Source organism: Uranotaenia lowii, chromosome 2, assembly GCF_029784155.1.
Source record: "Uranotaenia lowii strain MFRU-FL chromosome 2, ASM2978415v1, whole genome shotgun sequence".
NCBI classification, from domain to species: Eukaryota; Metazoa; Arthropoda; class Insecta; order Diptera; family Culicidae; genus Uranotaenia; species Uranotaenia lowii.
The window spans coordinates 31,722,173-31,734,181 of NC_073692.1; the positions used below are offsets into that span (position 1 = coordinate 31,722,173).

The following is a 12,009-nucleotide window of genomic DNA, read 5'->3' on the forward strand; positions in this document are numbered from 1 at the left end:
TCCGAATAAAATCCTTAGTTTAAATTTAAACACGTTGCTTTTGATCGATGAAATTTTATTTAAGGGGGGGGGGGGGGGGGGTAGGGTCTAACGGGTAAAAGAAAACATAATTTTCACGATTTTTTTCTAGAGCTATCGTTCAAACAAATGTATTAAAATTTTTTGCATTATACAAGGCATTGTTAAAAGAACATTTAGTAATTTTTTCGTAGAAAAATATTGAAAAATGAGCCGGTGACGGAGCACTTTCGAGGATGCCTTTTAAAAAACACGATTTGCGGTGGACACTGTATCTCAGCACAGAATCATCTGAAGTCAAAAAATCAGAGCAAAATATTTTTAATAGATGTTTTTCTGGACCCCAACGTTTTTATTTAACTTAAAAATATTTTTATGAAATTTTTGTGGCTGTTTGAAATAAAAACTACGATTTTTCACGAAAAAATCCGCCATTTTTCACCTGTAAAATCTCCCCAAAGTAAAAAAATCAAAAAAGGAAAACGTTGGGGTCTGGTATTTTATATGTAGAAAATAGGTTCCAAATTTGAAAAGAATCGGATAAGTAGTTTTAAAATGACGATGTCCACGGACTTTAAAAATGTGCTTTCGAGAAAAACGCGTTTGAAGTTTCTGCTCTTGCTTTCTTGCAGTATTAGATAGGAGGAGATAAAGGCCTATAACTTCTACAATTTTGCTTCAATTGACTTGAAAATTTGACACAACATTCTTGAAATGTTTTACAATAAGAAAATAAAAAAATAAAAAAATCGATTTTTTGAAAGTGTTAGACCCTACCCCCCCCTTAATCCGAAAAACAAGTGCATATTTTGCTTAATTTTTTTTGCACTTTTTCATGAGTTGCAAATGCTATTGCCTCGAATGGTAGAATAACCCTTTTTAATCACGCTACTTGAAAACAACTTATTATATAGCGAATAAGCAAATCTGGCATGAATGATTTTCTTTTGATCTTCTGGATATTCAAATACTATCCACAAGCTTAAATGATCCTCAAAAATTTTAGAAATATATTGAAACTGTCATAATTGTCATTTTTGTCATTTTTGTCATTTTTGTCATTTTTGTCATTTTGTCTTTTTTGTCATTTTTGTCATTTTTGTCATTTTTGTCATTTTTGTCATTTTTGTCATTTTTGTCATTTTTGTCATTTTTGTCATTTTTGTCATTTCTGTCATTTTTGTCATTTTTGTCATTTTTGTCATTTTTGTCATTTTTGTCATTTTTGTCATTTTTGTCATTTTTGTCATTTTTGTCATTTTTGTCATTTTTGTCATTTTTGTCATTTTTGTCATTTTTGTCATTTTTGTCATTTTTGTCATTTTTGTCATTTTTGTCATTTTTGTCATTTTTGTCATTTTTGTCATTTTTGTCATTTTTGTCATTTTTGTCATTTTTGTCATTTTTGTCATTTTTGTCATTTTTGTCATTTTTGTCATTTTTGTCATTTTTGTCATTTTTGTCATTTTTGTCATTTTTGTCATTTTTGTCATTTTTGTCATTTTTGTCATTTTTGTCATTTTTGTCATTTTTGTCATTTTTGTCATTTTTGTCATTTTTGTCATTTTTGTCATTTTTGTCATTTTTGTCATTTTTGTCATTTTTGTCATTTTTGTCATTTTTGTCATTTTTGTCATTTTTGTCATTTTTGTCATTTTTGTCATTTTTGTCATTTTTGTCATTTTTGTCATTTTTGTCATTTTTGTCATTTTTGTCATTTTTGTCATTTTTGTCATTTTTGTCATTTTTGTCATTTTTGTCATTTTTGTCATTTTTGTCATTTTTGTCATTTTTGTCATTTTTGTCATTTTTGTCATTTTTGTCATTTTTGTCATTTTTGTCATTTTTGTCATTTTTGTCATTTTTGTCATTTTTGTCATTTTTGTCATTTTTGTCATTTTTGTCATTTTTGTCATTTTTGTCATTTTTGTCATTTTTGTCATTTTTTTTTCGTTTTTGTCATTTTTGTCATTTTTGTCATTTTTTTTTCATTTTTGTCCATATTGTGCCAATTTATAAAAACCAAATGTCAAAAAAATTTAATGGAATGACGTCCCATTGCTGTACCAATTTGAAATGTTATCTGAATTGCATCTTAAGTGGAGTTTGTAACCGTAAGGTTTAAAGTGTTGAATTTGGGAATGATTTTTTCAGGAGCAAGAAAGCTGGAACACGTATTTGAATTTAAGCAAAAGCTTTTTTAAAAAGGATCTCCAAACTACTACGAAAAGTTTACTATAATGTTCTACAAACGAACATAACTCCAGAAAAAATTAAAACGTCGTATTTGAGGAGAGAATTAATATTTTCAATTAAAAAAGAAGGGATTAAATAACAGCTTGGAGTATTTCATTAACACGTGGGATATATAGGGAATCATGACTCGATTCGAAGGTTACCATAATTAAAACACAAATAATTACCATTTGTTAATTTTTATTGCTATAAAACTGTCTACAATTTAGGCAACAATCAGCTTTTGGTTGACGGCGTGTCCAACTAGTGGAGCAACATGCACTGAACCTGGATTGGCAGCAACATACTTGGCAGCAACGACTGGAGCACCGTGAGCAACATATTTGTTGTATCCATGTCCATAACCATATCCGGCCCAAGGAAGTCCCCACGGATTGACCTTGGCAACATTGGCCTGAACAACGGTTGGCTTCGCTCCATACCATCCGTTTCCGTTGATCCAGGCGTTGTCATAGACGGAGCTCACTGCTGCTGGCCAGGATCCATGAACGGAAGAGTAAGGATACGACACCAGACCCTTGGTGTTCCAGTTGTTCCATTCATTCCATCCATTGTTCCAGGCATTCACTCCATTCCATGAGTTCCATGCCAGGTTGTTAACAGAGTTCCAGGTTGGCTGAACATATCCGGCTTGAGCAGCAACAGCCAAAGACAAGAGGGCGATGATGACCTAGAATAATTTGAATGTAATTATCTGATATAACGAAAATCTTTTTCTATTTTTTATTTGCTCCCTGTATACCTTCATAGCTAAAAGTTATGCAACAGCAGTGCAATTGTTTACTGAGAAAGATGTGAATGGAGAATGTTTTATTTGAACCAAAATCGTGTGAATTTATATCAATTTAAAAGCTATAAAAAAAATCTTTCGGGTATGATTTGATCTGGAAGAACGCAATTCGACAAGTTCAAAAGAGTCACCCGATGAACCTTCAAAACGAGGAAGTGATTGAAAACTGACTTTCCATTTTTGATTTTTTTTTGCTATTCATTGTATCAGGATATAAAAAGGCATAACCCGAGTTGTTTGGCACATTCGAAGTCGTCAGCACTTTCAGGCAAACAGTTGTTCCCAAATTCAATCAACCATAAAAATGAAGGTAATTTTCGTCAATTTTTTACGAACCCTCAGATTTTTAGAATAAGAATTTTTCTTCCAGGCATTCGCCGCATTCCTCGTTGCTACTTTGGCTGTTGCCACTCAAGCTGGATACGTTGAGAACTCGTGGCCAGTTAGCTCCCTGGGATGGAACTCCTGGAACAATGGATGAAACAATGGATGGAATGAATGGAACAACTGGAACAACAGAGGTCTGGTGTCTTATCCTTATTCCTCAGTTCATGGATCCTGGCCAGCAGTGAACTCGGTGTATGACAATGCCTGGGTTAACGGACATGGATGGTATGGAGCGAAGCCCACTGTCGCTCAGGCCAACGTTGCTAAGGTCAATCTATGGGGTCTTCCATGGTCTGGATATGGCTATGGACAAGGATACAACAACTATGTTTCTCGTGGTGCTCCAGTCGTTGCTGCCAAGTATGTTGCTGCCAATCCAGGATCAGTTCATGTTGCTCCACTTGTTGGACATACCGTCAACCAGAAGCTGATTGTTGCCTAGTTGTGAAGCATCCAATAAAGAACCATTGAAATGAAATAATTCTCATTTTCAATTCGTAGATATGACTTATGGTTCAGCAAGGAAAGAAAAAATAATTTAAATATTTTGTAGTTTGGTTTTTATCATTGAGTCAACATCATTCATGATTCCAATTGTTCATCATCATTCTTTCGTATCACGTTTGTCAACTGGAGAATTGGGCATCCGAACTCAGGTGTTGTAGTTCAAGCCATATTTCCTGTAAGGCGTTCCCCAAGGATTATCCCGAGCATAGTGTGCGTTACCATTGGGCTAACTCCATGCGTTTGCTCCATAAAGATAGTTTCTGTAGGCAGGCTCAATGACAGAGCTCACACCGGCAGCATTCCAACCATTCCAACCACTCCAGCCAAACGGACTATTGTTGTTGTAAAGACTTGGAAAACCATTGAAGACATTCGAGTTCCAGAGATCGTTGTTCCACCCATTGGTTCTATAATATCCTCCATATTGTGCATATGCTTCTGGGAGGGCCATTGAAATGATCACTAAAACTTAAACTGAATTAAATATTGAATTATGAATGAAGATCAACCGTGATCCCCAACTCACTTTCATTATGTTTTCATTATGTTTAGAGAATATATTCACTGTTGAAAGGTGAAATAATTTACCAACTGCCTAAGAAGACTTTGAGAGATCCTTAATTTTCAGCCAAAAAATGCAAAATTTTTGGAAGCCTAACTTATCAGTTTCCGTTTATCTGTAGTCTGATGAGGATATCAATCAAGATTCGATCTCTGAGACGAAAAACACTGATTCATTTCATTTTAACTGGAATTTTCAGCAACCATAAATCAGTTCACCATGGGAAAACCTTGATTGATTTCGTGCTAAGCGGATCATGAATCAAAACTGAGCTAAAGCTGATTGAACGAAGCATTTTTCAAAACATTAAAATACCACTGTGATCTTTTCGTCAATCACAGTTCCACAGCAGATCTTCTCAGCAAAACAATCTCATCAACAAGCAAGAATATGTGTGTTTTTCCAATAATGAAGGTAAGTTTATTAAATTATTACAAAAGTGCAATCCTTTCAAGTGCAATCATTAATATTCGTGTTCGAGGATCCACTGCGGTCGTTTTTAAATGCAGTTTTGAAGTTTCTGTTCGAAGAGCTGCTGTAAGGAATTCTACGCATAGAACTGCCACCTTGTACAGTACCCCAAGATCTGTTCCAAGAGCCACGCGAATCGTTTTCGAGTTTAAAGCGATTATCATTTTGGCGATATTGTTTCTGATGTAAATAACGACTTCTTGGAACTTGCCCTCGATAATTGCGGCCCCTGACTGAATAATCAGCACGCACTGGAGCAAGCATAGCAGTATCATTGGTGGAGTGCTTTAACTTAAAATATTCCTCGTTAAGTTTTATTGTTTCAATCTCCTTAACTTTATCGACAATTTCAGGAAACGTTCCTTTAAGTCGCATCATCTCGAGAGCCATTTTTCGTACAGCTTTGTTTCGAGCAGTACCCGCAATAGTACTGATGATTTCAGTATACTCCTTGTCATCCCCAAAGTTGCACATTCTTGCCAAGGACCCGACACGCATTACGAAATTCAAATCAGTTTCATCAGTCCCCTGTTCAATCAAAGCCAATTTACGCCTTTGCATCATGACATCCGAGTCGGAAGCGAAGTGAGCTTCCAGGCGATGCATTGCGTTCGAGAAAGGAAATCTTACGAAATCTGGAGTTGATGGTGTTGAACGAGTGCTTCTATATACTTCCAAAAGACGCTGCCCCGCCTTGACCTTGAACACCGTATATTGAGTTGCTTCGTCGGTTACGCCTGCCAGTCTGAGAGAATCCTCAAGAAGATCTCTCCACGCATTGAACACGTGTCTCTCTATATTAGGCCCGTCATCAGTTGGCTTGCATTCTGGCACTGTAATTGACGCGATTGAAATCTGGTTCATAGAAGAGTAAAATCGAGATTCCTCCAGAGTAGATGCCACGCCCCGGCGATGGGTACTTGATGGGCCTAACCCAGCGTTAAAATCGCTTTCTGGCGTTTCTGTTCGCACATGACGACCACTACTCTGTAAGGCTTTAATTAATTGTTTAGCCTCGTTCAGCTCCCTAACAAGTTCAGCAAATTTAGCTTTCTGCTCTGCCAACTCATCAGCCACGTTTTGGGTGTCAGGACATGGTCTAGCTAAGCTAGTTTGAAGTGACCTAATCGTCTCCCCTGCCTTTTCAAGTTCCGTGGCCAACTCGGCAGATTTCAATTTTTCAGCGCTCAGCTCATTACTCAATGTTTCTATTTCTTTATTTCTCAACACTTTCCTGAAAGACATTCATGTTCGTATATTAGTATTAATTGTCTGTAACATCGTTAAGCTCTGGATAGCAGAAGTTTTGTTTTTATTTATTTATTTATTTTTTTAATGAACTGACGAAGCATTAATCGAAAGTGAATTCAATTTAGAAGTAAAAAACGATGTTTAAAAGTGAACACCGTTCCAACCAAGACTTATAATTCACAACAAGCTTGTTCTTGAAATTAGTCAATGGTCAAGGTTTAATTTGAACCAATTCACATTGCCATGTAAGTTAAAGTAAAGTCAAAGTAGCATATTATGGTTGTTACAGGTCGAAGCCTTCTGCTTAATTTACTCTTTTCAACGACATTTTTCTTTTTTTTTAACTAGTATCAGATTGGAATGTTAAACATCATTTTTGAAAGCACACAACCTTTCACTCAGAATTACAACTCTGGAGTCCTCTCGCTCCATTTTCAAATAAGACGATTTATCCACTGACTGTGAGACTTTAAATGCTTTTGATATCTTTATTCCATTTCATTGTTTTGTCGATTATCGAAAGCATTAACGAACTGTGACCTCTCGCACAGATATACTAAGACGGAGTCCTCTCGCTCCTTATTAATAATCACTTAGTTTTCATTGTAATATCGGATATAATCATGCAACAAGCTGAGACCTCTCGCTCAGCCATACAAACAGCGGAGTCCTCTCGCTCCTTATCATGATTTACTTATATATTTTTTTCAAGCCAATGTATAGTTTTTCAATATGCTCAATATGATGTACAAATTGAAACGTCTTGTTCAAATCAAATCAATCTGTTGACTGTAAAAAGAGCTTTCTTAGTTTCACTTGAAATATTGAGACCTCTCGCTCATACTGGCAATGTAGAAGACCTCACGCTTCTTCTTTTTTTTTTTGAGTCCTCTCGCTCATTAAGATATATACGTTTGTTCAGCAGAATAATCAATTTAAGCTGAGAACGGCGTAGTGTATGGCCGTTGCAAAGAAATGCGTTACTAGGTACATCTGCGTTCATTTCTTCTTGGCTTTTTTGAAGGGCAATAGCTATAACCACAACCACCTTGATTATAAAACTTCGAAAACAAATTAATTTTTACTTTTTTTTTTTTTTTAAAGCTAAATGAATAGTTTTGCAATAAATAAATCGCCATTTTGGATTCATTGTATTAAATCGACACTTAAAATGTATGAGCAATGTTAACTTTACTCCATTGAATAATTTTGCAACAAATAATTCACCATTTGCTTTTCATTGAATTTGTTTTCCACTAAAGTTTATGAGTGATATTAGCTTTTATCCGCCTCTTTATTTCAGGGTGAAGTGAAATAAAATTATTAGAATATTTTTAAATGCTGATACCATTCCAAAAACATGAATTTAACTTTACAGCATCCGCCATTTTTGCAGAATTTGTCTAGCACCAAAGTATGTGAACCGAATTAACTGTTACTCGTTATTTCATCTCCAGCGTTAAATAAAATTATCGAGAGATATTGATGTTAAATTAACAATTATAAAAGCTCATTTTCTAAGCATCACTTTGATGAAATCAGCTTTTATGTATCCGCCATTTTCTTTTTAGGGTCAAATTGATAAATTGTTGCATCACTTACCGTGGAGGAGCGTTTTCTGCGCCATTATTGTCGTGACCACGCCTCGCTCGAACATCCATTTTGAGCACTCAACTATGTCAAAACACTTGACCTTATTGTTACTTCGGAACGTTTTAACCACTAAACAATAATTCCAAAAAAACACGTTGCTTTTCTTTAAACTGAACAACACGGTTACAAAAAGGACGTCCGTACGCCTCAACATTCGTTTTCAGAATGATCGTTAATTCTCTCACACACTCAAACCAGCTCTACCGGCAAACTTAACGTTCTATGTGCGCAACAAGGATGCAATCATTTTATCATATCCGTCGAACGTATACCCGTCTTTTTCTCACTTCATTCAGCCTGATATACCACAGTTTATTTTAATACACGATTATTTTTCTTTAGTTCCACACGGATAATACTATTTATTGAATATGCAATATTTCTACAAACTACTTTTTCTTTAAATCCATTAGACCCTACAATCGTTATTATTTCAATGGCACTGGCAGCTGTTTGTGCTCATCCTGGTGGAATTCCTGCTGCTCAGACGAAATCTTATAGTCCATCTTTGAATCCCTGGAATGAAAGAGTTTATGGTCCAAATGGTTCGTTTGGAAGATTCGGCTGGAACAATTTTGGCATGAATCCAGTGACAAACTTTCATTGTGGGCCAAATTCGTATGGACCATATGGAGTTAATCCGAACACAGCTCATGGAGCTTACGGAGCGTTTCAATACGGCATCAATTCGCCGAACTGGGGAAGTTTTGGAGCAAACAACGGATTACCATATGGGACGTTAAACGGACAATTCAATGGTCACAACGCTCGTGTAAACCCTTGGGCATTGAACGCTGGAAACTTCGAAAACAATCGTCAGTCATTCAAACACATCGCTGCCACTCCAGGATCCCTGCATATTGTGACATAAGTCAATAGTTAAAAGAATTTCATGCTTTTGATATCTTGTAAAAATGTTGATAAATAAACTGTTTCTGCTAAACATAAGTATGTTTGCATTGACTTTTTTGTTTACCGAAATTACTGACATTTCCAACAAATCATTCTTTAAACGGGCTTGTGATATAGCTCAGAAAGTGCGCCAGTTAACTTCTGAGTCGATGTCCTCAAGTTCGAGTATAAGAGTTAACATCGAACACAGTTGTAGTGGATAAGTTTTTCAATAACTGTCCGCCAAATGCATCGTTGATATAAAGTCGCCAATGCCATAAAGATGGTAAAACGGAACAAAAAAAAAAAACAATACTTGGGCATTAGGCATTGAAAGCAGACATTTTTACAAACAATTCTTACCATGACAAAAAAAAACTTTTTCAAAATCTAAATATTTTTATAGATCAATTGATTCAAGCAACAATCAGCTTCTGGTTGACGGCATGTCCAACAAGTGGAGCAACATGAACTGATCCTGGATTGGCAGCAACATACTTGGCAGCAACGACTGGAGCACCATGAGCAACATAGTTGTTGTATCCATGTCCATAACCATATCCAGCCCATGGAAGTCCCCATGGATTGACCTTGGCAACATTGGCCTGAACGACAGTGGGCTTCGCTCCATACCATCCGTTTCCGTTGACCCAAGCGTTGTCATAGACGGAGCTCACTGCTGGCCATGATCCATGAACTGAGGAATAAGGATAAGACACCAGACCCTTGGTATTCCAGTTGTTCCATTCATTCCATCCATTGTTCCATCCGTTGTTCCAGGAGTTCCATCCCAAGGAGTTGACCGCCCACGAGTTCTTGACATATCCGGCTTGGGCAGCAACGGCCAAAGAAGCAACAAGGAATGCGACGAATGCCTTGAAGAAAAATTTTAATTAATAAATCAAGAGATTTGAACCAATTCGATGAAAATTACCTTCATTGTTATGGTTGATTAAATTTGGGAATAACTGGTTGCTTTCAAGTGCTGACGACTTTGAATGTGCCTTGCCACTCGTGTGGTGCCTTTTTATATCCTGGCTCAGCTTTGAACAATGAACAATTGAAAACTGAAAAGTTCCTTTCCAATCGTTTCCTCTTTTTGAAGGTTCATCGTTTGACGGCTTAAACCTACTGACTTCAATTTCGCATCCTTTCATTAATTTTTTTAAGTGATAGATTGATATAAATTCCCATAGGTTTTTCCGAGTCTACACATTCTCGGTTCACATCTTAATCAACAAACAATTGCAATTCGGCTCAATAGTTTGAAATCATGAAGGTTTGTAAAGTGCTTAAAAAGCATTTTTGTTGTGATTCATCAAATATTGAATTAAACCTTTTCAGGCTATTATCACCTTGTTGTCCCTGGCCGTTGCTGCTCATTGCGGTTATGTTGAGCCAACCTGGGATTCCGTCAACAACCTGGGATGGAACTCTTGGAACGGGTTGAACTACGGAAACAACGCATGGAACAATGGCTGGAACAACTGGAACTCTAAGAGCTTGGTGTCTTATCCTTACTCTTCAGTTCATGGATCATGGCCAGCAGTGAGTTCCGTCTATGACAATGCCTGGATCAACGGAAACGGATGGTATGGTCCAAAGGCCACTGTTGTTCAAGCCAACGTTGCCAAAGTGAATCCATGGGGACTTCCATGGGCCGGATATGGTTATGGCCATGGATTCAACAACTATGTTGCTCATGGTGCTCCAGTCGTTGCTGCCAAGTATGTTGCTGCCAATCTAGGATCAGTTCATGTTGCTCCACTGGTAGGACACGCCGTCAACCAGAAGCTGATCGTTGCTTAAGTATTCGACAATATTATGTGAATAAATACTTACTTAACATTAGTTGAATTGTTTTCTCTGTGAATGTTAAAGTTTAATGGGTGGAATATTTTCGTTAAAATCAACATATTACCTACTATCTAAGTAATGAATACAGAAACATATTTTTTTCTGGAGTTTTGATAATTTTAGTACTCCTTGGTAGGTGTTATACCAAGTCCAGCTCATTTGTTAGGGGTCGCTTAACAACGCTATGAAAATTTGACATTCATTTGGTTTAGCTCAGACGCCAATTTTTCAATTTCTTCTCTTATTTTTATGTAAATGCTTTAATTTTTTTTTAATTAAACGTTATTTAAAATATTTCATTTTCAGACTGTGAGTTGCAGGGCTCGGAATCGTCGAAACGAAGGAATGAATTTAAAATTTCCTCCTATTCGTCTCACTTCAAAAAATTTCAATTTCGAGCAGATCACTTTCTTTACCCACTCATATTCACTGCTCGAGTGAAAGAAAGAAGTCCGAAAGTCACCAGAAGAGAATTTTAATGATGTTTTGATCCTGAACGCTTTCATTGTCTCAAATCATTGTCTTGCCTGCAATCAGCGTTACCATATATACAGATTTTTCTGTAATAATACATATTTTTTTAAATTTTTATACCATTTCGATGTTTAGCAAATCGAAAAATTTTCAAGATATTTTGCTTATACAGTGAGTTTATCGATAACAAGCTATTTCGAACATCCAATGTTCAAGCCACCTTCAATTGTCACACCGGCAAATTAAAAGAAATCCAGATCAAAGATTGGGACCGTAAAATACAGTGCTTATAAATACAAGCAAAGGTTGAAAACATTTTTGAACCCTGCATTCAAATCATACACCAAAATATACTATTGCTGTACACGAAATGTAAAGTTCAATGCCAGTTTAAAACAGGGGCGGTCCTAGAGTCGGCTCTTGGGGGGGTGATTTTCCAATTTTCAAAAATCAGTTAATATTAAGGAACGTTACTATCTGGTGAAAAAAACAATCATTTGAGTGAGCGAAAGGAGAAGGGATGGGGAGGGGGGTTTATCCCTTTATAAAACAACCAGCGAATAATAATAATAATAATAATAACCACTGCGAAAAAATGTTGATATTTTTCTTAGGTATACATATCTGGTATTTTATAATTGTCACTTTAAGAGCTCTTTAAAAAAATTCTAGTTATAAATGTAATTTTTTCAATGAATAATGCATACGTTGTTGAGAGATGAACATGTAGAAAAAAAATTCAAGTTATCTTCATTTTTTTCCTGAGCTTCTAAATATTAGGGCTCTGGTATTTTATAATTTATCGGAAGTATTTTACTTTTTACCGATAAGCTCGATAAACAAATTAACAAACAGAACTAACGGGCATTGAATTCTTCATTGGGGTATTTTA

General features: G+C 36.1%; 1 protein-coding gene across 1 annotated transcript; it reads left to right on the forward strand.

Annotated features, from left to right (window-relative positions):
* Nucleotides 1-10,032: 10,032 nt before the first annotated feature.
* LOC129741221 (uncharacterized) lies at nucleotides 10,033-10,595 on the forward strand. The gene is made up of 2 exons (XM_055732934.1): nucleotides 10,033-10,065; nucleotides 10,131-10,595. The coding sequence occupies exons 1-2, from the start codon at nucleotides 10,060-10,062 to the stop codon at nucleotides 10,593-10,595; spliced, it is 471 nt and encodes a 156-aa protein (XP_055588909.1). The 5' UTR covers nucleotides 10,033-10,059.
* The last annotated feature ends 1,414 nt before the right edge of the window (nucleotides 10,596-12,009 follow it).